Source organism: Heloderma suspectum, chromosome 2 (genome assembly GCF_057233095.1).
Source record: "Heloderma suspectum isolate Gila_16-S chromosome 2, 16-S_ref, whole genome shotgun sequence".
NCBI lineage: Eukaryota > Metazoa > Chordata > Lepidosauria > Squamata > Helodermatidae > Heloderma > Heloderma suspectum.
The window spans coordinates 38171746-38198273 of NC_139459.1; the positions used below are offsets into that span (position 1 = coordinate 38171746).

The 26528-nt window shown below is 41.9% G+C and overlaps 1 protein-coding gene across 4 annotated transcripts in view; it reads left to right on the forward strand.

Annotated features, from left to right (window-relative positions):
- Positions 1–23019, forward strand: part of GPBP1 (GC-rich promoter binding protein 1) — a 51202-nt gene extending 28183 nt beyond the window's left edge. For all 4 annotated transcript variants that reach the window (XM_084833282.1, XM_084833280.1, XM_084833279.1 and 1 more), the window contains 9 exons: positions 5647–5770; positions 9976–10199; positions 13266–13332; positions 14502–14683; positions 15420–15557; positions 15760–15921; positions 17352–17542; positions 20388–20490; positions 22129–23019. In XM_084833282.1, coding sequence (XP_084689408.1) covers positions 5647–5770; positions 9976–10199; positions 13266–13332; positions 14502–14683; positions 15420–15557; positions 15760–15921; positions 17352–17542; positions 20388–20490; positions 22129–22287 — 1350 coding nt within the window. In that variant the 3' untranslated portion in view covers positions 22288–23019. The remainder of the gene's footprint in view (positions 1–5646; positions 5771–9975; positions 10200–13265; positions 13333–14501; positions 14684–15419; positions 15558–15759; positions 15922–17351; positions 17543–20387; positions 20491–22128) is intronic.
- The last annotated feature ends 3509 nt before the right edge of the window (positions 23020–26528 follow it).

Here is a 26528-nt window from a genome sequence, read left to right on the forward strand (position 1 = left end):
CTCAGTGGTGGCCTTCCCTCTCCCAGCTGGCACCAGAAGGGCTTCTGAGGAAACATTGGCCCTGAGGGGATGGGAGAAGAAACAGATAATGCTTGAACTCATGAGCAGAAAGCAAAAGAAGAGAAGAAAACAAAGAGGAATAGGCCAGCCCAGAAGGAGAATTGATAACCTGAGTACAATTAGATCCAGAGTAGGTATATTCCCATCCATCTAGGCAACTAAATCCACCACCACCATCATGCTTTTTCCTCCTCCCTCCCAATCCCCTTTCTTGTGTCTTTCAGTTTGTAAATCTGAGGGCAGAGGACTATCTTGATTTTTGTAAGCTGCTGTGGGAGCCTTTTTTTGGCTTAAAAGTGGGATAAAAGTGCTTCAAACAAATACATTAAAAAATTCAGTTGCAATAACCATCTGCTTAAGCTAAACTATTTTTAAAAGGAAACCTGAATGTAATATTAACATGTTAAAGCCTACAACTACACTCTCTTAAATAGGTTGAATTGTCCAAGTACAGCGATCAAATATTGCAAGAATCATAGTGTGTAGATAGAAGGCAGATTGCCTTCTTAAATTACATTATGGTATCTATTGTTACTGGGGTGGGAGTTAGGGCAGCTTGCCTCTTATCAGGACAATAGCAAAGTTTATTTCACTGTCTACCTGCTATAACCACAGACATCTCCAAACTGGAACACAAGGAGCCATCAGAGGGAAAGGCCACTGCCTATTGGGTAGAGTTATAGGACTAGGAGCATGGAAACCTATGTTAAAATCCTTATTCAGCCATAAAATTCATAAGGCGGTGAATGACCAGTCACACATTCTCAGCTTAAATTATCTCAGAGGGTGTTTCTGAGGCTTAAATGGTGGGGAAAGGGCACAATAAAATAAATATAAATTTGCTACTTTTAAAAAGTGTCACTGTTTCATAGTAATACCTATGTGTTTTTTTTTTAAAAAAAACTTAGCATGTATCAAACATATTGATCTTATACAAGGTATTTTTTTTTAAAAAAAATAGTTGACTGGCCAAATGCATAAAAGGAGAACAATGGGGAGAAATACCTGGATTTTGAGGTTAAGCATAATATATTACAGAAAACCATTTATTGTATTATTGTGGGCTTTGTACTGGACCTAGGGATTAGGAGGCCTTTGGAGACATAAGAATCTAGGGGATGTCACCTTCTATCTCTAGAAAAATGCAGTGTGAGGAAAATCTTGTACTGCTATTTTATGCCTTCCAACTACTCGAGCCTTGTAATCTTTTGGTTCTCAACCTTTGAATATTCATGACTCCACCAACCAAGCAGCATGGACACTATCCAGCCTGCAGAGAAATATTATTTTGACCATTAAATTATATCTCTCACTTTTGGAAAAGTCTGAACACCTGTTACAGTCTGATTGTATGCACATTTACTAGATGCATTCCTCACTTAGTTCAGTGGGACTTGCTTCCAAATAAATGTGCACAGAATTCTAACTTTGGCCTTCAAGTAAGTGATCTTGCTTAGTATCATTGCATGAGAGTCTGACAGCAGTCTGTTGCTTGTTTCTTAGCAGACATAATTCTGTGGAGGACTACATGATCAAAGGTTTTGGACTATGCTTCTAGATTGTATAAAGGCTCTATTTAGTTGTAAAGCAGTATTTATTTAAAATACTTGTAACCCGTCATTCAAAAAGGTCCAAGGCAGCTAACATTACTTTTAAAAACAGTGAATTGGGACCAGGTTAGCCATTATGTGAATGGAAGAGCTCCTTCCATTCACGGAAGGCACTGGGATACAATGGAGGCTCCTTGCTGGAGGAAGGGGGCAGTGAGTCCATCTTCACTGCTTCCCCCTTGTCCCTGCATCCCCCTGTGTCTCCTCTCATGCTGTTCTGGAGAGCACCCAAGTCCTCCAGAGCAGGTTTCAGGGGGCTGCAGGGGGGAAGGAGAAATCACAAAGATCACCTCTCTGCCACCTTCTTCAAGAGTGAGAAGAACTCCACTAAGCGATAAATTGGATCCACCCCAAGTGTAGACATTAAAAAATCAATTACAAAACTTAAGCAACATAAACAATAATTAAAATGTTTTGGCTGTTATAGCAACCAGCTAATACACTTGTTCAGGTTGAAGTAATTTCCAAAATGAGAAATTTTATTTCCATCAGTCTTTTTTAGTGTATCTGATTTGAATCTGATGTAAATCACCTTGATTTTAATCACTCTACTCTATGTTTTATCCTATATTTTAAACTGCGTTTTTGAAGGCGGCAGCCTTCACTCCACTCTTACAATATGAATGATGTGTGGTGTGTTTGGAGGCAGAGGGATGGAGAAAAAAGTCAGGCAGTTTAATATTTCTTGAGGTAAAAATGCTGCTTTGATTTTGTTAATAAGAAGTAATACTTGCCTGCTTCTGTTCTTGGGTATCAAATTGTTTTCCATCTCACAGTAGCGTAGAGATCAATATGAGCTTGAAATGTCATAGCAAAACTTTAACAACTCACTTTGATTGCAACATCATCAGGCTTGATGGAACTCTAGCTCCACCATGTGCTGAAAAGGCAGACTGCATGATTGCACCCAGAAGCAACATTTTTGGAAACTTGTATCTACATACTAGCAGGTCTTCTGGTGTCTGGAGCAACCACACATGAAGAAATGATATGAGCTTAAATTGCAGTAAGAGATACAAGTGGCTCAATCCTCTGAGTAATGGGCAGTTTTAAATAGACCACGTGGTTTAGTTTATACATGGTTATAGCAGAGAACAGTACCATAGTGGTGTGATTCGACTGCTGCTTAATCTGCAGTTTGTTTCTGGCCTCTATTCAAAGTGGTGATCATTACCTTTATTGTTTGGGGCCAGGTTATCAGGGCCGCGGTGGCTTAGTGGTTAAGACGCTGAACTGCAGACTGGAAGGTCGACAGGTCAGCAGTTTGAGACCTGAGTGCTGCGTGACGGAGTGAGCTCCCGTCTTCAGTTGACGGAGTGAGCTCCCGTCTTCAGTCCCAGCTTCTGCCAACCTAGCAGTTTGAAAGCAAGAAATTGCAAGTAGATAAATAAGTACCGCGTTGGCGGGAAAGGTAACAGCGTTCCGTGCACCTCGGTGTTCAGTCATGCTGGTCACATGGAAGCGTCTTCGGACAGCGCTGGCTCTTCGGCTTAGAAACGGGGATGAGCACCGCACCCTGGAGTCAGACACGACTGGTTGGGGACACCTTTACCTTTTTTACCTTTTATCTTAAAGGAGTCCCTCAGCTTGCCAGATGATGTCATCAGTGGGAAGCCCTGCTTTGTGTCTCACCACCATGAGAAGTGTGGTTGGTGAGGATATGGGACAGGACATTTTTCCCCAGGGTACCAGATTGGTGCTCGCCTTACAGGCATTCTAACAGTTGGTTAAAATAATATTGCTTTGGGCATTTGAGTTGGAGTAGTTCTATTTTTCTCCTGTTTTTGATGTTGTGATACTATGTTGCCATTGAACTATTTTTTTTTTTTGCTTAACATGTTCTATTTTGATATATGCATTTTATTTTGAAGTTGTTTTATTTATACACTGTCTTACAAACTTTTTGCAGAAAAGCAGTTTAGGCGCAATCCTATCTAGATAGGTGGTCGCCTCCGAACTCTGAGACGACCGCCTATCCAAAGCAGGGCAGGAGAAGCATGGAGGGGATCATTCCCTCTGTGCTTCTTCTGCCCTGCTTTTTCAGCTAGACAGCCAATTGCAGCTGTCTAGCCATGGGAGCATAGAGCAGGGAGGGAGGCTGCTGTACAACACATAGGAACGCCCCCAGCCACGCCCCCAGCCACACTCCTCTTGCGAGTGCGGAGGACGGAAGAAGCACAGAAGTGGGGGGAGGTTGGTTTTCTGGGAACCAACCTCGGAGTGGTCGGTTCCCGGAAAACAGCATACCCTATGGCCATCTAGCCGCTATCTAGAGGCCATAGGATTGCTCCCTCTGTCATATAAATAATATACCAGGTATGGGACACTCCTGCAGGTGTGGAAATACCGCCCATCTGGTGAGTGTCAGACCACATGTAGAATGGCCGGTTGCTGCAGATACTGCTGAAAGATTAGGCTACAATCCTATATACACTTGGAAGTAAGACCCATTAAACTTGATGAAAACTTACTTTTGAGTAGACATGTACAGGATTGTGCTCTGAATATCTTTAAGCCTTGCTTCCACTTCAGCAGAACTAGTTTTATTGAAGATGCTTGTGGAGGCTTAGTGACTTGATCTCAAATTAAGAAAGACTTTGAAGAGCATTTATAATATCAATCCTTTTCTCTTTTTCATTCCAACAATATATTCTTGTCTTTATTATTTTATTTATTGCACTTTCAAACTACCCAATAACCCAAGTTCTCTAGGGAGTGTACCATACATTAAAAACATAACATACAGACAATAAAACCAATATAAAGCCAGCAGCAAAGAACAAAAACACTACATCACATTAACCCAAAGTTAAACCAGCAGCAAAATAAGTGCTTTAGGTCATAGTGCTATGATCTAAAAGCACTAAAACAGTTCTTAAAAGTCCTGGGAGAATAAAATGGTCTCGATCTGAAGCCGAAAAGACCATAATGTAGGTGCCAAGCAAGCCTGTCTTGGGAGGGCATTCCACAGGGTGCCACGACTAAAATGGCCCTCTCTTATAGTTACCTGCCTTGCCTCATTTGGCAGGAGCACATGGAGGAGGGCTTCAGATGATGACCTTAGGGTCTGGGTAGGTAGATATAGGAGGAGATCAGGTAACCTGGCCCCAAGCCGTTCAGGGCTTTAAAGGTTAAAACCAGTACTCTGAATTGGGCCTGGAAACAAACTGGCGACCAGTGCAGATGGCAGAATGCTGGTATAATATGATCAGATCAACCAGTCCTAGTTAGTGGTCTAGCTTCCCTATTTTGGACTAACTCAAGTTGCCTAACTGTTTTCAAAGGCAGTTCCACATATAACACATTGCAGCAACCCAGAATGTGAATATCTGTCAAAAGAGAGTTGGAGCTACAAAGGCTACCTGCGCCTCTAGTGACAATGATGGATAAAAGAAGATCCCCCTAAATGACACACTTCCTCCTTTACAGGGAGTGCAACCCCTTACAGAATAGGTTGAACACCAGTTAATCGGACAGATGAGCCACTCCTTTTTGTCTGGATTGAGTCTCAGTTTATTGGGTCTTATCCAACCTATTATACTGCCTAAGCACTGATTCAGAACATCAATTGCCTTACCTGTGTTAGATGAAAAGGAGGGGTAGAGCTGGGTGACTTCTGCATATTGGTGAAACCTCAGGCCACATCCCCAGGTAACCTCTCGCAGTGGTTTCATGTGAACGTTGAAAAGCATGGGGATAAAATAGAGCTCTGAAGAACCCCTTAGCACAATTGCTATGGGGCAGACCAGGAATCCCCCAGCACTACCTTCTGGAATTGGTCATCCAAGTAGGAGCAGAAGGACTGCAATACAGTGCCCCTACGTTCCAACTCCGACAGCCTATCCAGAAGGATACCAAGGTCAGTGGTATTGAAAGCTGTTGAGATGGCAAAGAGACAGGGTCACACCCCCACTTACGGCTTGATGATTTAATTAATGTTGCTGTTTTAGTCCTCAATGTTTGTGTTCACTTACAGTCATCACTGAATTTTGAGAAGCATTCCGAAAGCTTTTCGTGGACAGAGAACCGTTATGAAGTTAACCGTAGGCGGCACAACTCTTCTGATGGATTTGATCCTAGTAGCGGCCGTGCAAATGGAGGTTTGTATGTGTTCAGTCTCCTGATAAGGTGTCAGCCTATTTTATTTTGACTTGTTTTGAGGATTTAGGTACTTTTAATTTGTAAATCCTCTGTACTTAGGCATCAGATGTTTTAGCCTACAACTCCCATCAGCCTTAGCCAGCACAGCCAGTGGTGAGCTGTCATGGGAATTGTAGGCCAAAACATCTGGAAGGCCACACGTTCCCCACCCCTGCATCCACAAGGGGGATTATATTGAATAAACAGAACATTTAGATCTATTCAGTGTAGTTGCAGAACTGCTCTTTGGACAAAGAGCGATTTGTTGTTGTTGTTCAGTCGTGTCCGACTCTTCGTGACCCCATGGACCATAGCACGCCAGGCCTTCCTGTCCTCCGCTCTCTCCCGGAGCGTGCTCAAGTTCATATTCATTGCATCGGTGATGCTATCTAGCCATCTCATCCTCTGCCGTCCCCTTCTCCTTTTGCCTTCAGTCTTTCCCAGCATCAGGGTCTTTTCCAGAGAGTTTTCTCTTTGCATAAGGTGGCCAAAATATTTGAGCTTCAGCTTCAGTATCTGTCCTTCCAATGAGCACTCATGGTTGATTTCCTTTAGGATGGACTGATTTGACCTCCTTGCAGTCCAGGGGACTTTTAAGAGTCTTCTCCAGCACCACAGTTCGAAAGCATCCATTCTTCGGCGCTCAGCCTTCCTTATAGTCCAGCTCTCACAGCCATACATTACTATTGGGAAAACCATAGCTTTGATTAGACGGACCTTTGTCGGCAAGGTGATGTCTCTGCTTCTTACTAGGTTTGCCATAGCTTTCCTCCCAAGGAGCAAGCGTCTTTTAATTTCATGGCTACAGTCACTGTCTGCGGTGATCTTGGAGCCCAAGAAAGTAAAATCTGTCACTGCTTCCATTTCTTCCCCTTCTATATGCCAGGAAGTGATAGGGCCAGATGCCATGATCTTCGTTTTTTTAATGTTGAGTTTCAAACCAGCTTTTGCACTCTCCTCTTTCACCCTCAACAAGAGGCTCTTTAGATCCTCTTCGCTTTCTGCCATTAGGGTGGTATCGTCTGCATATCGGAGGTTGTTGATAATTCTCCCAGCAAACTTAATTCCGACCTCTGATTCATCCAACCCGGCGTTTCTCATGATGTACTCTGCATATAAGTTAAATAAGCAGGGTGACAATATGCAGCCTTGTTGTACTCCTTTCCCAGTTTTGAACCACTCGGTTGTTCCATGTCTGGTTCTTACTGTTGCTTCTTGACCCTCGTACAGGTTTCTCAGGAGACAGGTAAGGTGGTCTGGTACTCCCATCACTTTAAGAATTTGCTACAGTTTGTTGTGATCCACACAATCAAAGGCTTTAGCGTAGTCAATGAAGCAGAAATAGACGTTTTTCTGGAATTCTCTTGCTTTCTCCATGATGCAGCGAATGTTGATGATTTGATCTCTAGTTCCTCTGCCTCTTCTAAACCCAGCTTGTACTTCCGGTAGTTCTCGGTTCGCATACTGCTGAAGCCTAGCTTGTAGGATTTTGAGCATCACCTTGCTGGCATGTGAAATGAGCGCAATTGTGCGGTAGTTTGAACACTCTTTGGCGTTGCCCTTCTTTGGAATTGGAATGTAAACTGACCTTTTCCAGTCTTGCAGCCATTATTGAGTATTCCAAATTTGTTGGCATATTGAATGCAGCACTTTAACAGCATCATCTTTTAGGATTTTAAATAGCTCAGCTGGAAGATTGTCATCTCCGCTAGCTTTGTTGTTAGTAATGCTTCCTAAGGCCCACTTGACATCACTCTCGAGGATGTCTGGCTCAAGTTCAGTGACCGCACTATCATGGCTATCAGGGACATTAAGATCTTCCCTGTATAGTTCTTCTGTGTATTCTTTCCACCTCTTCTTAATCTCATCTGCTTCTGTTAGGTCCCTGCCTTCTTTGTTCTTTATCATGCCAGTCTTTGCACAAAACGTTCCCTTGAGATCTCCAATTTTCTTGACGAGATCTCTAGTCTTCCCCATTCTGTTGTTTTCCTCGATTTCTTTGCATTGTTCATTTAAGAAGGCCTTCTTGTCTCTCCTTGCTATTCTCTGGAACTCTGCATTCAGTTGGATATATCTTCCCCTTTCTCCCTTGCTTTTCGCTTCCCTTCTTTCCTCAGCTACTTGTAAAGCCTCATCAGACAGCCACTTGGCTTTCTTGCATTTCTTTTTCTTTGGGATGGATTTCGTTGCTGCCTCCTGAACAATGTTACGGACCTCCGTCCATAGTTCCTCAGGCACTCTGTGTATCAGGTCTAATCCCTGAAATCTATTCCTCACCTCCACTGTATATTCATCAGGGATATGATTTAGGTCATACCTGAACGGTTTAGTGGTTTTCCCTACGTTCTTCAATTTAAGCTGCAATTTTGCAAGAAGCAGCTCATGATCTGAGCCACAGTCAGCTGCAGGTCTTGTTTTTACTGACTGTATAGAGCTTCTCCATCTTTGGCTGCAAAGGATATAATCAATCTGATTTCGATATTGACCATCTGGTGATGCCCATGTGTAGAGTCGCCTCTTGTGCTGTTGGAAAAGAGTGTTTGCTATGATCAGCGTGTTCTCTTGGCAAAACTCTATTAGCCTTTGTCCTGCTTCACTTTGTACACCAAGGCCATGCCTGCCTGTTATCCCAGTGATTTCTTGACTTCCTACTTTAGCATTCCAATCCCCTGTGATGAAGAGGACATCTTTTTTTGGTGTTAGTTCTAGAAGGTGTTGTAGGTCTTCATAGAACCGATCAACCTCAGCTTCTTCGGCCTCAGTGGTTGGGGCATAGACTTGAATTACTGTGATGTTGAATGGTTTGCCTTGGATTCATACTGAGATCATTCTATCGTTTTTAAGATTGTACCCCAGTACTGCTTTTCCCACCCTTCTGTTGACTATGAGTGCTACTCCATTTCTTCTAAGGGATTCTTGCCCACAATAGTAGATATGATGGTCATCTGAATTAAATTCGCCCATGCTTGTCCATTTTAGTTCGCTGATTCCAAGATGTCGATGTTCAATCTTGCCATCTCATGTTTGACCACCTGCAGCTTACCTTGATTCATTGATCTGACATTCCAGGTTCCTAAACAATATTGTTCTTTACAACATCGGATTTTCTTTTCACCACCAGACACATCCACAGCTGAGTGTCCTTTTGGCTTTGGCCCAGCCGCTTCACTCTTTCTGGCGCTACTTGGAAATACCCTCTGCTCTTCCCCAGTAGTATATTGTACACCTTCCGACCTGAGGGGCTCATCTTCCGGCGTCATATCTTTTAGCCTTGTGATACATTCCATGGGGCTTTTTTTGGCAAGAATACTGGAGTGGGTTGCCATTTCCTTCTCCAGTGGACCACATTTTGTCAGAACTCTCTGCCATGACCTGTCTGTCTTGGGTGGCCTTGCACGGCATAGCTTATGGCTTCACTGAGTTACGCAAGCCCCTTCGCCACAACAAGGCAGTGATCCATGAAGGGGACAAAGAGCGATAGATTGGTCTTTTTGGTCTATCCTGTTAACCATTGATTGTTAAACAATGAAAAGGCACGTTATATATGATGAGTCACTACTGTATTAGTGGCTCTTTACTCCTGAACAAAGCTTATTTATTAGCATTACTCGTTCATTAGCTATATTTATTAGTCACATCATAAACTACATTCTCTATTCAGTGTACAGTACATTGCAATAAAACAATGTTAAAACATACTTAAAACCCAAACAACTCAACGCTTGTTACAGTTAACAGATCCTGTCCTGATGTGTTCAGCTGTTTAGGCAGTCAGACTTAAGAAGTGAATCCACGTTTAGGGAGTGGACCGTGGGTTGGTGCACGCACAGTCTTGCCATCTGATGTATCAGTTTCACCCCACAACCTCTATATGTGTTACATATTTGGCTGTATTGCGAAACCAGGTTAAAATGAAATTAGTTGCACTTCTAAATACTCTCGGAACCCACGTTTAATCAAAATAAGGCTGGCAACAGGTATAGTCCTTGCTTTATGAGGAAACCAAAGGCCACATCCCTACATATAAAGCCAGGTTCAGCTATAAGTTTAAACTAGAGGTAAAGGTTTACCACACCACATTTTAAATTTTTTTCCTGTAGTCTTTCTGCAAAGCAAAATTATTCAAAACTGCTTATAATTTTGTGTTTAACCTTTAAAATCCAAGGGCATTTGGGAAGAAAAGAGAGAAATGGTTGGCGTTCGCAAGGCAGAAATGGCACTGAAAACACAAACCACAGAGGGGGATACCATAGCGGAGGTTCACGTGCTCGCACCAGCAACTTTCATTCTGGAAAAAGCCAAGGTTTGCATGAAAGCAATGCACCTGAATGTGAGACTCTGAAAAAGGAAGACAAAGAAGAACCCAAACAATTTGAAGCTGAAGATTTTGTAAGTTAATCATAATACATTCATGCCCTTGCCAAAGGGAAGTATTTACCTATTTTCATTGAAATACTGTTAGACTTTGGTAAGACTACTGTTAGACTTTGGTAAGAGTGTATTTATTCCCAGTTCTATCGTAATTAGTTCTATTATAGTTAGAATGTGCTGTAATGTAAATATTAACGTTTTGGAGTTTATGTTGCAACATGAGAATTGTTCTGTATAGACAGACTTAGCTTTCTTTATATATGTATATGGGGTCACGAAGAGTCGGACACGACTGAACGACTGAACAACAACAACAACAATGTATGTATGTATAGAAGGGATGTTACTTTTATTTCTGGACTACTATTTTTTTCATTTATTTAAAATGTTCATACCCTCTCTTTTCTCAGCAAGGCTGAGATGGTTAAGAACATAAAGGCCAAATTACATGCTATCTTGATCACATGATTTGCCCTCGAGTGCAGGATTTTCTTTCACAGATAACTTTTGCGGGGCCCTGGATCAGGGCCCTGGTGTGGGGAGTAGAGGGACTGTAACTGTTTGTTCCCTGCTACAGTTAAAGCCCCCTACACCCCTACTCAGACTTGCTGAGACCACACCTTCTCTGAAGGAGGCATTTACCACTGACATTACTCGCTTTATCTGCAAAGTGTCTAGTAGCTCTCTTCAACCAGAGTGGGCAAGTGTTGAGTGCACACATGATTGGATTCTCTAAGAACTGTCCATATCCTCAGGTGGCACAAATTAACTTTGTCTGCAAAGTGTCTAGCAAATTGGTCATAATGAGCTGTTGAGCAATATTCCTCTCCACCCCAAGGGTCAAGTTGTAAACACCCTCTGACTATTCAGAACATGTCAGCTGGCGGACTGAGCAGATGCAGTAATGATGGAAAAGTAAGATTTCTTTGCTGTCATTGCCAAGAGCGCTGTGTTCATTCAGGTCTTCCTCCTCTGTTGCTCTAGTTATCTGCCTTGCTATTTCATTGTTGTCAACCCCTTGAACCACCAAGGTGCTTACTTTGCACTTGAGCATCCCATCCCTGATGGTGGAACTGTTGTATCAACCACTCCAACTCTTTCCCTTTCCAGAGGCCAGCCAGGGCGTTGATAGGATTACCAGGCTGAGTGACCGAGAGATCCCGAAGAGCCCACCGAAAAACCCATTTCGATCCACCAGTCTTCTGGGGCAAACCAGTTTAATGATTCCCCTGCCCCTGCACAGGTCTGGGGCTGCCAGTAAGCCTAAACCTGAACAGTTTGTGATCTGTGAATGACAATGGAACTATAAAGTTTCCTCCACCCTCAGGTCACCCTCCTCCCATCCAGGACAAAAGACCAGGTCCAAAGTATGCCCAGCTGAATATATGGGGCTAGAAATTACCTGAGACAGGCCTATGGTTGCCATGGCAGCCATAAACTCCTGAGTCATTCCTGACAGAGGACCCTCAGAATGGATGTTGAAGTCCCCCAAACAACCAGTCTGGGAGATTCCAGCATCGCTTCTCAGATTTCCCCAGCTATCTTAGGGAGGTAGACTGTTGGGTAGTAGGCATCTGTTACACCAATAGAATCCCCATCTTATCCTGCACACCCGGTTTCAGAGGTGCATACTCAAAAGCTGGTGAAGTCTAGTTGGGGCTCCTGGTCAAAAAGATAGAATCCCAACAGACCACTGCTACCACATCTCCCTCTCCCCCAGGTTGAACCTGCTGCTGCACAAAGAATCCTGATGGACATAACTCAGACACATTTATGCCCCCTGTTTTGTCCAGCCAGGTCTCTATGATAACATGGCAGGTCTGCATGCTCATGTGGGATCAAATCTTGATGGAAGGTGTTTACTGTGAAGCAACCTAACATCCAGCAACAGAACCTTCAAATCCAGGGGTTGACACACAAGCTACCAGAACACTGAGGGTTGGTAGATGAGCCGTAAGGGAGGGGTAGCCAGTATATGGTCAGTCATCCCATATAACAGCCTGACCATCTCCCACTGCCTTATCTCTCTCTGCCAACAGCTGCACCCACTCAGACAGGATTACTACACTTACTTTGTTGCATCCCTGTCGCTCCTCCAAAGCCCTAGCCCTTCTCTCACCATGGCCTTAATAGATAAAAGGCAAAGAGAGGGGAAGGGGTGGCCTTGCATTCAGAGCTGCACAAAGGAACAGTCCTTTTTGGTGCTGGTTCCCTGCCACCTGCACCTGTCCTCAAGGAAGCCCCTCCCCCCCACTGCTGGAAGGAGCCACTCTAGGCAGCCACCACCAAGATTGTCAGCTGCTGTCTAGAGCAGCTACTTCCAGGCAGGGGGGTGGGTGGATTTCCTTAGAGACAGCTGCAGGTGGTGGGGCATCACCCCTTCAGCAAGCTCTGAGGGAGTTGGTGCCCCCCTTTCTTCAATTCCCCCTAGGCTACTGATCTTTTCCACCAGTTCTCACACCCTCCTTTTGGCTGGTCTCTCCACGTGGTGGCAGCAATAGGAACAAGCAGGAGCCTTGTGGCAACAGTGTCTCCTTACTTGCTCTCCCAGCTGCAGCAGGGCTGAGACATATCTTCCCACCCAGGAAGTGATCTCACAGGCCAACACCTGTGGGGCAGGTGTTAGTCGGTATGGAGAAGGCTTTTCCTCATCTAGTCTGCAGATGGTCCTGTGAGTCTACCTAGCTCTGCTCTTCTCTCCAGGCAGTGGCAACAATACAAAGGAGGAGCAGCTTGGTGCCAGGAAGTTTCTCAGCTGCTGCTGGCTTCATTGAGAGAAGTTGAAGTGTAATCCTTGTTTGGAAATTAAATCATTTGGAATTGCGCACCGTTATGAAAACACTTGTTATCCCATCAACAAAGTCAGTTTTCGTGCTCCCCCATGCACCCATTACTGGTCTAAGATCTCTTTGTTATCTTGGAGAATATATTTTACAGTTTTGCACATGAGGTTTCAAATACTAGATGTTTTCCAACAGATACTAAAAAAATTAAGCTGTGTGTGTGCGTGCGTGTGTGTGTGTGTGTATATATATATATATATATATATATTTTATATGTATGTTTGTCCTCTTTTTTTTTAAGCCTTCCCTGAATCCTGAATACGAGAGAGAACCCAACCAGAACAAATCATTAGCTGCAGGTGTTTGGGGTAAGAGATTGGGTTTTAAAATACAGTAAAGCTTTTGAATGTCATTGATGTAAATGGGTGTCACACACAGTAGCATTGTTGTACACTGCAAGTACTTCTTGCCTCATAGCATAATTTTCCTGTTGTCATTTGTTTTCAAAATTGCATATTGCCTTAAAATTCTTGTTGTCACTGATATGGAAACTTCTCAGATGGTTAAAACAGATTTCACTATTAAAGGTAGGTTGGGGTATATGTGTGAAATGCATAAACTGTTTTATCCAATTTTTCAGCAAGTGCCCCTGAAGTTATCCTTGGTTTTTGGATTGTGTAATTCTGCTGAAAGATAAACATGAAGGATAAACATTTTATTAGACTAGTCTATGCTACGGCTTGATTTTTCTGACTGACTTGTGGCACTGAAAACAATCAGGTTGGAGTAAACAGGTGTGCTGTTCATATAGGGCTACATTGTGGTAGTTTTCACTTGCCCGCCCTCAGGATGGCCAGTATTTGTTTGTGTGCCTAAAACCAAGATGGCTGCAGGCTTATACAGAATATTTTTATGCAAGTGGGACCTACAACAAAACATTGCAGTATATCCTCACTTCCTAACAGGAGTGCTTCAGTTCAGGATGCTAGCCAGGTAGCCAGCCATGTCCTCCCCCGTGATAGTCTCTTCCATCCTCCCCCCACCCCCCAACATCCCTTTTCTGTTTTTCTTTTCTGACACTTGGCATTCTGTGGTTACTGAGCATGCTTAGTTCTCATTGGACTGTGTGTGTGGTTTCTTTCCCTCTTTAAAAAAAAATTGGGGGGGGGGAATTCCTGCAAACTTTAGGGTCTTTCAGTTAATACTGAAACCTCCCTCTTGTTTCTCAGTCATTTTACTTTGGCTACAGTCCTGACAGCATTCATTACCTGAGCTCAGTATTGGAGGGAGTAATTATGTTAATGTATTCTGTGTCCTAGGCTTTTAGACAAGGTAGATGTTGTTGTGCACCTAAGTCTATAATGGAGTCAGACTATGTTAAATACACTGTTATTGGATCAGATGGCTCTTTTCAGTTCCATGGTACATAGAATATACATGTCTACAAATTCTTTGATTGGATCTACGAAGTGTTTTACTTGTGACTTGAATCTAGCCATGCAATGTAGGATGAAGTGCTTTTTTTGTTTCTTCACAGAATATCCTCTGAATCCTAAATCTAGATCTCCACGAATGCTGGTTATTAAAAAAGGCAGCACGAAAGATTTGCAGATATCTGGATTCCCTGTGGGAAATGTTCATTCACAGTCCGTCAAGAATGGAACTGGTACAAGTGTATATAAAGGTTTAGTCCCGAAACCTGTCATTCCACCAGCAAAGGTTAGATTTGACAGTAATGTTTTTTTTTTCTTTTGACGTCTTTCTCTTTTTGTTACTTACTGCATCAGGTATAAAACTGATATTAAACCTAAATACATGTATCCTCATTTACTCATATTTATGCAATGTTACCTTTGTCTCTTGTCCATTTTGTCCTCTCCCTTTTGTCTTGCTCTCGTGTCAAAATTTAGATTGTGAACTCCTCAGGGTAGGGACCTGCTCCTATTTTATTTCTTTTAAATATCAGCCTGTAATGTCATGTAGACTGATGGGCCTATATCAGGGGTGGGGAATTTCAGGCCTGGAGTCCCAGTGAAGCCCCCTGGGATTCCCCATATGGCCCTCCCCCCTTCCCCTGATCCCACTTCCTTCCCCCCAATCGGTTGGTGGTTTCCCAGCTTTTGTGCTGTTTTCCCCCATTCTAAAAGGTTTAAATGCCTCTCCCAAGGCTTAGTTACTGACACTAAGAGCTTTAAGCTACAATACTTTGGTTTTCATTTTTGTATTTTTGGCCCCACCTTTTTGCCTTTGCCCCTGCCCCCCTTGCCTTTGGCCCCACACATCACTGGGATGAAGTCCCTGAGAGTTCCTGTGAATTGAATTCGGCCCTCAGGCTGAAAGAGGTTCCCCACCCCTTCCCTATATAAATAGTATTTAGGTTCTTGTCAGAAACATTAATTAGTGAAACTAATTTCAATCAGTTTGTTAAAGTTCAATTTTTTTAAAAAAATTTTAGACTACACAGTGGAAAAGCCAAACAAAAGAAAACAAACTTGGGCCTTCATTTCCTCATGATTCTGCATATGGTATTGGAAACTTTAGTGCTTTCAAATCTACTGCCAAGGCTGTTGGATCACAGAATTCAGTGAAAGAGGTACTGCAAATGTTGTTACTTTCTTTGGGGTATTTCTTATTTTGGCAAATTCTCTCTGTTAACTTGTGAGTTTGGAGAAATAAGTGAAAACCTGAAATGGTGGTACTGGAATAAAACAAAAATGCTACTAGCTGAACAAAAATAAAAACTGTCTTTAAGTTTTTCTCCATCTCAGTGTTATGTTTTTTTAATCCCCCCTTAGTGTAATCGGTCAAATTCCTCCTCCCCAGTTGATAAACTTGGCCAGCCTCGCTTAACCAAATTAACGCGAATGCGCACTGATAAGAAAAGTGAATTCTTGAAGACGCTGAAACGGGATCGAGTGGAAGAGGAACATGATGAGAATTGTGTTGGGCAAGAGAAGGTACTGCACATTTGCACAGAGGGGCTTGTGTGTTTCATTTTTATTAGATTATTTTTATCCCACTTCTCAGTCAAGTAAACTCAAGTTGGCTAATGATACTTTAAAATACAATCAAACGATACAACATTGAGACAGAATGAAAGCCATAAAGAATATAATCAATAATAAAAAGCAGATTCAGTTAAATGCTAGGCAGTAAAATAGTTTTCAACTGTTGCATAAAAACGGTGACTGGAATTCACACATTAAGACTGTAATCCTGTACAAATTTCTGTGGGAGTAAGCCTAGCTGAGTACAGTAGGACTTCTGAGTAAATTTGCTTAGGATTTGTTGTAAATCGTCCACATGGTGGTGGACATGCAGTACACAGCAGATGTGAGATTTTACTTCGCTGACTGACCTATGTCCTAGCAGAATAATATATTACCCCAGTATTTTCTTTCATTTGTGCTAGGCATTTGTGACTTAATTTTGAAATGCTTGAGTAAAAGCAAATGTTTTCATACAGTTATAAAACAGCTTGCTTTGCATGATGCCTATTAATGTCAAAATAGCTTGGTAAAAAAATGTCTGTCTCTTCAGTGCTATGATGTTCCATAATGAGTGTTACCGAATGTCTGATATGCGATTTTTTGTTGGGCATCTACTTCTTTGAGAGTTGGGCATGGACTTTGATTCCATAAGTATTATCTTTTGAAATGGACTTAGCACATGTTGGCACACGGAATAATGGGCTCAAGTTACAGGAAGCCAGATTCCAGCTGAACATCAGGAAAAACTTCCTGACTGTTAGAGCAATACAACAATGGAACCAATTACCCAAGGAGGTAGTAGGCTCTCCCACAAGGGAGGCATTCAAGATGAAGCTGGACAGCCATCTGTCAGGGATGCTTTGACTTAGATTCCTGCATTGAGCAGGGGGTTGGGCTCGATGGCCTTGTAGGCCCCTTCCAATCCTACGATTCCATGATTCTATGATTCTATGGTTATTCATGGAAAAGCATCACCTCTATCCATCTTAGCTTAGAAGTCAGATGTTGAAGTTACTCCTATACCACACACTAGCAGTAAATAAAAATACTTTGAGCGTCACAATTCAAAGAGAATTTTCTTACCTGTGATGCTATATGGTACCCTCAGGATCAGAGGCAGCATGCACCTGAATGCAGTTGCTGGGGAACAACAGCAGAAGAGGGCTATTGCCCTCATGTCCTGCTTGTGGGCTTTGTGTAGGCATTTGGTTAGCCACTCTGGGGGGAAAAGATGCTGGATTATATAGGCCATTAGTCCGATCCAGCAGGGCTGTTCTTATATTGTTAACTTCCAGTGAGGTGAAATATTTAGGCTTGTTGTATCTTTTGTATGCATACAGATTATTGTGTATAAGTCTTCCTATGGAATTTACTCAGATATGTGACTTCTTTAACAGGATGATGTTGATGATGAATTTAATTTACATAACAGCAACAATAGTCACCAAGAGAGGGACATAAATCGAAATTTTGAAAATGAAATTTCTCAAGAAAATAGAAATGCTGCAATGATGTCCCAGCAGATCATCCGGTCTTCAACATTTACACAGACCGATGTCCTTTCAAGCTCGCTTGAAGCAGAGCATCGGTATGTATTTTAGGAGAACCTCTGGAGCAGATGGGGGGGGGATGCTGGGGAGGAAGGGAGGAGAGGATGGGCAAATCTTGTGTGGGCAAATGTCCACTCACACAATGTTGGATGCTGCCCCAAGTTTCCTTATTTAGTAAAGTAGAACACTTAAAAAAAATGTTTATCTGTAGCCTATCTGATATGAACGAACTCAGCATCCATCCTGGACTAGTACTGTACTACAGACATGTTCACATGAGTTACAAATTGTACTTCAGTGTGTTTATAGAATTAGTAAAGGAACAAAGAGAAGAATTGAATGAGTGCTGAAAGGAACTGCAGTATCAGGAGAGCATTTTCTGTTGAAGCTTCTTGTCTCCTGCTGATGGAACTTGACCTAAACAGTGTCAGTTTTACAGCTGTGACTTTTGATTAGTTAGCATTACATATATTAATGGTGTTCCCTTTAGGGCACTGTGTTGTAACTTCAGGTGCAATCCTATGCATGTTTAAACAGAAAAAAGTCCCTACAACTCCCAGTATGCCCCATCCAGTCAAACTAGCTGGGGCATGCTGGAAGTTGTAGAACTTTTTTCTGTTTAAACATGCATAAGGTTACACCCTTAGTGTTCTTAAACTTTGTGCACATGGCTTGCTTTTTAAAATTCACAACTATGTGAAAGATCTGATGTGCTGGGGCAATGTTTTTTAAAATGCTTTGCTGTGTTCACAGTGTTGTATACTGGGAAGCTCATTATCTACCCTTTGAAATATTGAGAGTTTGGGATGTTTGCTGTGGGGGGGGGGGGGTGAGTATGAATAAAAGGAAGCGCATTGAGATTCTCCATGTTGGAAATAGAGCTTTTGAACTTAAAGACATCCTGCTAAGTATTACAGCTTAGGAACATAGGAAGCTGCCTTATATTGAGTCAGACGGTTGGTTCATATAGCCCAGTACTGCCACCACTGATTGGCAGTGGGTCTCCATGGCTTCAGGCAGGAGTTTTTCCAGTCCTACCTAGAGATGCTGGAGATCAAACCTGGGACCTTCTACTTGGAAAGCAGGTGCTCTACCACTGAGCTGTGGTACCTCCCCTTTGTTTCATTATTGTAAATTTACTGATGCATTCATATTTGAGCTAGACTTAATGCTGCTATGTCTGTTTGCCTATGTTCCCTTTTTCTCCCAAAAGCCATGGGAGGCTAACTTTTTAATCTTTTGCTTCTGGCAAGATTACTGTTCACTCAGATTTATATACTGCCCTATTCAAAGAGTAATTAACTCATGGCCTTTCTAAATGAAACCCCATTTAAGCTTGCATATAAAAAAAACAGGCAAATAGACCCATAATATAAGAGGAAATGAACGAACACAAACACACACACACACACACACACACACACACACACTATTGGTCTTAAAGTTGCATACGCATACTTCTATCTCATAAAATATTTTGGATATTGGGAATGAACCAGTAGTGTAGTGGCAAATTCAGAAGTGCAGGGTCCCTTCGTGACAGTCACAGCCATGCCCCATTCTAAGATTATACAACCTTGTAAGATATACAGCCCACAACTAGGATCCAAAAGCAGTGCAGCTGAGAGTAAGGCAGTGCTGTTTCAATTAGATGTCTGAGAAAACATGCAGAGGTGTTAACATCTTTTTCACTCAGTCAAGCATTTTAGGTTTTCAAAATATGATACTGTATGGAAGCGTCACCCTCTCAACTCAGCCCTCATGGACAGATCCCTTCTCATTTAAACAGCCCCCTTGCACACTCCCTTAGCGCCCCAACATTACCCATTAGCCTTCCCTAAGATCCTTCATTATATCTCCCCCTCCCCCTCCAACAGGAACATCCACACACCCAGCTGGATTGAACCACACACGCGCACACACTCACACATGCTGGTGTAATAGTAAATCTGGAAATGCAGGAGCTCATTGTGACAGTCTCCAAGGGCAGTCCAAAAATTTCAGGCAGCTGTGTCGATCCATATTAACAAACCAAGTTCTAGGAGTTTTCATCTCCACCAGGAGCACATCTTTGTAAAGCACATAGGTCTTAATTGCCCATTCCAGACAAAGTCATCCCAAATACTTTGCATTCCAACATGGAACAATATAATGTTGCTTGGAAAATTCATTCCCCCCACAGCTACAGTGAGGATCGCAGCTAAGCTCAGAGGGAACAAGGAATTCTGAGGGGGGTGGCAGATGACATCAGAGTCCCTGCTAATGAAAAAGTGCTAGGGCTTCATCCCTGGGAGTCCTGCCTCCACTACACCACTGGTCTGAACCAGCTGAACCAGGAGTAGCCAAGAAAATGAAGTGGGCTTTTGAATCTAAAATATCTTGCACTCTGAGCTAGTCTTTTGAGTCTCCTGTTGCATCTTTTAATTAAGTTTAGAAATAATTAATTAAATATCCCCCATTTAATAGAGGATTGATTTATCTGTTTTTATTTTAGTTGTTTAGTTTGAATTTTCATTGTACAGAACTTGTACAGGAACATAGGAATAGTCACAAAGATGGTTCTTCTGAATTTTGTGCTCCTCTCTCTTGCGCAGCTGGGAAGAAGAGAAGCATGGAAAGAAAAAAGTGCTCAGCAAGAAAAGCAAACACACTTTCATTCAGATTTGCATATGCAACTCAATTTATCCAGGCAGTTTTAAGAGTAATAGAGAGGTGATGAGAAGAAAGAGTTGGCAAATAGAGTACTTAAATGGCCCCATTCAGGGCAATCAGGTTGGGCCTGGGGATTATTAGCTGCTTTTGAGATAGGTATTGGCAAATGAATGTCCCATTCATGTCCCAAATGAATTTATCCCATACAATCTCTCTTTTTTTACAAACAAGATTGTTAAAGGAGATGGGTTGGCAGGAAGACAGTGAAAATGATGAGACGTGTGCTCCACTAACTGAGGATGAAATGAGGGAATTTCAAGTCATTAGTGAACAGGTGAGAGACAAATCTACCACAAAATGTATGTATCCGAACTGAAGTAGTATATTGAGCAAAGTATAAGATGGGCATCTTGTATTCGATACTAATAACAGTATATTCAGTGTTCCAATGGTTCCATAATTTTTGAATGCTTCAAAAGCCAATTACACCAGAAGCTGTTGATTTTCTTTATCAGTGGTGAACTATAAACTTCTGCACACAATGGGAAGGTTTTTACATGCACAAGCAGAAAGCCCAAGCAAAGCTGTCATATGTGCCCCCTCTTCCCCTCCCCTCTTTCTGCCTGGCTGGGAGGAGGAAGAAACCAGGATTCAGTTTCACCTGTCCTGATTCCTGGCTTGTCATTATATGTGAACCAGGAATCATGGGTTAAAATAAACCCTGGCCAATTGCTAAACAAGCCAACTTGAAACTATGGGAAAAGAGCACTCAAGCCTGCCGTACTGCTAAACTCTAGGGCTTAGCGTTGCATGTGAACGCAGTCATTGTCTTAGAGTACAAAACTTAACTCTAGACAGTTTAGGTTTTCAAATAACTATTCAGGAAGAATACTCATGCTATTCTTCCTGGTCTCCCAGCTCCCATAGTGCTGCTAGCAGTCTTCCCTTCTACCCCTGCCATGCTAGGGTATCCCAGGGGTTTTGTCCCAGCTTAGGATAGCAATGGGGGTGGGCTGGTATGTACAGGCTCGATAACATTTCCCTGTTCAGTAGCTCGCTCTATCTATCTATCTATCTATCTACCTACCTACCTACCTACCTACCTATCTATATTATACAGTATAACAAGTAAGTATTTAAAGTAAACATTATTTAACTTATTAGTGCAAGAAGTTTCCTTCTGTTGGCATACCTCTTACATGAACCTCTTAAACTTTTGTTTGAGTACTTTGATTTCTTTAGAAGAAAAGGAAATAAATCCCCTTTCTTCTAAAGAAATCCAAGTAAAGAAATGTACTCTTCAGCATTACTTGAATTTTTCTAAAATCTAGTTTGAGGAAATGTTTTGGAAAGTTACTGATTCAGAGGTGCTGGAGGAAAATGGATGAATAGAAAGCAGACATTAGGTCCTACAAAACCCTGTTAGTGTCCTTTTGAATTAATTGAAGGGATGTGTAGGAAAAATAGACTGAGAAATGGTGATTAACTTTTAAATGGCTGCAAAAATGTCTATGGCTTTGTGTTAAGAAAAGTAGCCTCCTCCTTTATACAGTTTGGTTTTATACGATCCAGGATGTAGTAATAATGTTAACTTGCATACTATAGACATGCACAAGAGAAACAAATGTGTAATACTCTGTTTGCCAGGAATGATGGTATGGTTTGGAATAATTCAGTGATAAACATCCATGTGCATTATTCTCCTTGGTTTAGTACTGGATTTAATAGCATTTTTCCAATGATTGAATTTAAATAATTATAATACAAACATTAAAACACTGCAATACAAACACGTACAAAACATATTGTAACCCATACAATTAAAAATAGTATTAATGCTCTTGCTTAATCTTACCAAGTTATACTTTTGTTACCAAATATAAAGTTCACAACCCAACACCTTAGACAAAACGAGGTGCTGTTGGTTTTATCATGTTCGAACTGCTAAGTTTGTTTATTTTTTAAATTTCAGTTACAAAAAAATGGCCTTAGAAAAAATGGCATTCTAAAAAATGGCCTCATCTGTGACTTCAAGTTCAGTCCCTGGAAAAACAGCACTTTCAAACCAACACTTGAGAATGAAGACACAGAGACGAGCAGCAGTGACACATCAGATGATGATGATGTGTGAAAATTGCCTGAGAGCTTGAGGATTTCCGTCTTGCATCTCGTGCAGTTTGAGAATGAATTGTTCAAAAGAGGGGAGAACTATAATTTTATGTAGTGATATGCCCCATTAGAGGAAGGATCTTTGGGACTCCTCGTGAAGGAACCTAAGAATGTTGTGCTGATGAGCTATGTTGAACATGACTATAATTTCTTTGTAAATGGATGTTGTAGAAATGAGGACTTTGCTCCAACATTGACTTTCTTCATCACTGCAGCATTTCTCTGACTAGCAATGTGACAATATAAGAGAATGAGATTTTCTCATTTAAGAATAAAAAAGATTATGTAATGTTTGGCAAAGTTTTTTGTCTTAAAGCTGTGCAGGTCTGAGGGAGAAAAGGGCAGCTTGACCCAGTATGTTGCTTACTGAGACAGATTTATTTTACAGTGGAAATTCCAGTGTTCACATTGTGCACAGACAATAGACAGTGTAGCATGTTGGCTAAAAATGACAAAAGTGCACTAAAACATCAATTTCCTGAACTGTTATAATTGTTCCACTTCTTGAAACGTACCAGTAATTCTCTAGTAGTTTGTACTACAGTAATTATGGAAAGACTTGCTTCAATTCCAGATTTCACAGAAGTGGTGTAAATGAAAAGCTTTATTTGGATGCTGCAAGACCCAGGAATCGGGATCCTCCACAGTGGGCGCTGATTCTTGTGGGGAAAATAAACATTATTTTGATAAATTATTCAGATGCAGAAAGCTTATTTCTCTGACTGGATTGAACCAGTGCATACAAAATAAAATGTCTTCTTATAATATCTTAGAATATAGCACTGAAGATACTTGCATATATGGTTCTTTAATTATTCAAGATCACTGCCTTCACGCTTTTGAGAAACCAGTGGTTTGTGTTGCTACACAATAAGTAGGTTTGTTCTTCTGAATCTGAGATGCTATTTAATGTACATGTCACTGAATAGTTGTTTGGAATTTTGCACTGGCCACATCTACATTCACCTACACAGGTATACCTGATTCACTGTCATGGCCTGTGTTCCGCCAAAGCTGTTACACAATCGGCACAGAGTTGTCATCCATTGCTGTTTCCTACTGTATCTAGTTGGTATTTTGCTCTCCAGTGTCAGCTTTAAATTCGAAGCCAAATTAGTCTGCAGAAACCCCTGTTATAACATTTCATAGCTGACCTATAAATACTTGAAGCAACAAGATTTTGGAAAGATCATCTGCATGGTTCTGCTATACACAGGAGAATGTAGGTACCCCATAAGAAATGTTAGAATTAATTTCACAAAGACGGTTTTCTCTAGGAAGAACTAAAAATTTAAAATACACTCCTTTATATTTCAGTACTGCAGCAATCATCAAAAATACTTAAGAACTTAAGTAGCCCCAAGAAAATGGATAATATTTGCAGTTAACCAGTAACCATTAAAACCGCAGACATAACTTGTTTTTCATTTAGTGTATGGCAAAGATCAAGGCAGGTTTGAATCTTTCATAACCCCTTTTATTGTAACTGGACAACAGAAAGGAAATTGTAATGGCTATTTTGCACAAAAAATAGATTCATACTGATTTGCGCTTCAAGACGAGCATTCTCTCAAAATTAGACCCTGAACCATGCATGTTCCTCAGTTTTGACAAATGGGGGGCTTCCAAAGCATGAATGTCAGCAAACGTGTAACTGAGCTGATGTTAATGTCAGTATTCTTTGGGACTTGTCAAATGGATATACATGTGTCCCATGCTGTCTTATCAAGTGTGTCTTAAGGGTATTGGTTCTGATTAGGTTTTGAAACTGATTTTGTTTGTATTCCCGTTTGAAATTTTGGGGTGTAAGTTTAAAATGGAATGTCATTGTAAGCTGCTTACTCAGTATTAACTAGCTAAATTTGATTGGATTTTATCATTATCTGGAGACAGTACTCCAGTACTGTGTAGATATACTCCATTCTATCTCTTTTGGAAATAGTTGATTTGAGAGCCCCCAAAATTGGAAACAGGACTTGTGCAGAACACACTGAAGTGTTCTTCACAATCTCTATGTTGGTACTATAAAGGGTTATTTCGTGATGCGAAAAAACTAGGATGGCACCCGAAGTGTGCTTATTTACAAATTTAAGCTTAAATCAAGTGATCAGAAAGTTTTCTTTTTGGCTGACATCATTTAAGCATTTTTACCCTGCTCTTCAGCCCACAGGGTGCTTTCGTAGCGGCTTACATAAGATCAATGAAAACAAAAGACCAGCGTTGGATCCAACCTTTGCAGAAGTGGACGTCTACTCATGCAATGATATCTCATCCTGTCCTCTCTGTAGCCCACTGTGCATGCTGCAAATCTGTTCCAGAAATCACCCAACCCCCTGCAGCAAATTTGGGGGGAGGGGGAAATGGTTCCCTTCCGATGGCGGAACAACACCATCGGAGACAACGGATGATCTTTAAATAGCTTATTAAAAAGGTGGTAATGATACTTCACTTTGCTTCTTCCTCTTCCCTTGTTAACACGAGGAGAGAAGGGACACCATACAATCCTGCGAAAGAGGAGCAGGCGGAAATGGTGCAACTCCCCTCATTAGTTGCCCCTTTTTCCTCACAGGAGAGTTCTACTTGTATGTTACTTGAAGAGCAATAGAATGCGGTGTTTGTAGGGATGTACGAAACTCCCCTTCCCTGGCTCCGCCGGGTTCCGCTGGGGGGGGGGGGAGGCACGCCATCCCTCCCCCTGGAATCCTGGCCGGCTGGCTCCGCTCTGCGGAGATTCTGCAGAGCCGCCAGCCGGCTCCGCCAGCAGCCGGACATCCGGCCGCTGGCTAGCAGGGACGCAAATGGCGGCGGCCATAGCCGCCGCCGTTTGCGTCCCTGTAGTCAGCCGTGATAGGCTATGTAAAGACTTACATAGCCTATCGCGTCTGGCTTAAAAAAAAAAACAAATGCGCGTACGCAAATGGCGGCGGCTACAGCCGCCGCCATTTGAGTTCCTTATTTTTGCCCGTCTTAGTTTACATAAATATTTACGTAGACTAAGACGGCAAAAATAAGGGGGAACGCAAATAGCGTCCGCTATGCTATTTGCGTTCCCCTTATTTTTGCTGTCTTAGTCTATGTAAATATTTACGTAGACTCAGATGGCCAAAAATAAGGAATGCAAATGGCGGCAGCCGTAGCCGCCGCCATTTGCGTACACGTTTTTTGTTTTGTTTTTTAAGCCAGATGTGATAGGCTACGTAAAGACTTACGTAGCCTATCACGTCTTGTAAAAAACAACAAAAACCCGACAAGACTGCTGCCGCCCAAAAGATCCGCCCCAGGTAAGTCTTGTCCCGGGGGGGATCCGCGGGGGGGCGGAGGGGTGTCAGGCCGTTCCGCCACAGATTTCGGGGGGCCGAATGCACTGGCATTCGGCCTCACCGAGATCTGTGGCGGAATTCTATGCCATCCCTAGGTGTTTGCCATGGCCTGCAAAGCACCTGTGCTCCACCAGATGACACTCCATATGGGTGGGCACCCATATTCTCCCCCTTGCTGTGTTCAAAGTGGGGTGGAATGTCCTCCTGCGTCTTTTTAATGGGTATAAATGATTCTAACCTAATCTGAAATAAAAACCATCCCATCTTTTTTCTTTCCGCTTTGAGCAGTGCCTTCTAGTATGCTTTTTTCAGGCGGACTAGTTTTGCCTCACAGTCATGGAATGGAGGCAGCTTCAAAGACATGGGAAAGGGCTGGATAGGAGGACGAACTGGCCACATCATCATAGTGTTGGTGGTCAAAGTTATAGGCAATATCTCTGCATCTGCCAAGTCTATGGAGGACACAGAACAGGGAGATGTAATTATTTCATTAGAAGAGGGACTTTAGAAAGAAAATTTTACACCAAAAAAAAAAAAAAGACTAAGAAACCATACAGAAGCACTATAGTAATTTTTTAAAATATAATTGATATTCACCAGAACATTTTAAGTAGACCTACTGCAACATTTGATAAAGCTCAAAAGCCACAACAATGTAATCCGTAAATTATTAGGGTAATAACACAGAAGCTTGCTCACTATTTTGACATTTTAGTCATAATAAAGGTATCGCCCTACTGTGGTTTTCATATAGTTTGTGAATTTCATGCACACACTTGCCAGCACCTTACTAAGAATGCAATGGACAAATATCAAAGTAAATATTTGTGCCTCAAGAATTCTGTTGATTGAAGTTCATAGTATTATGAGAACAGCTCTACTT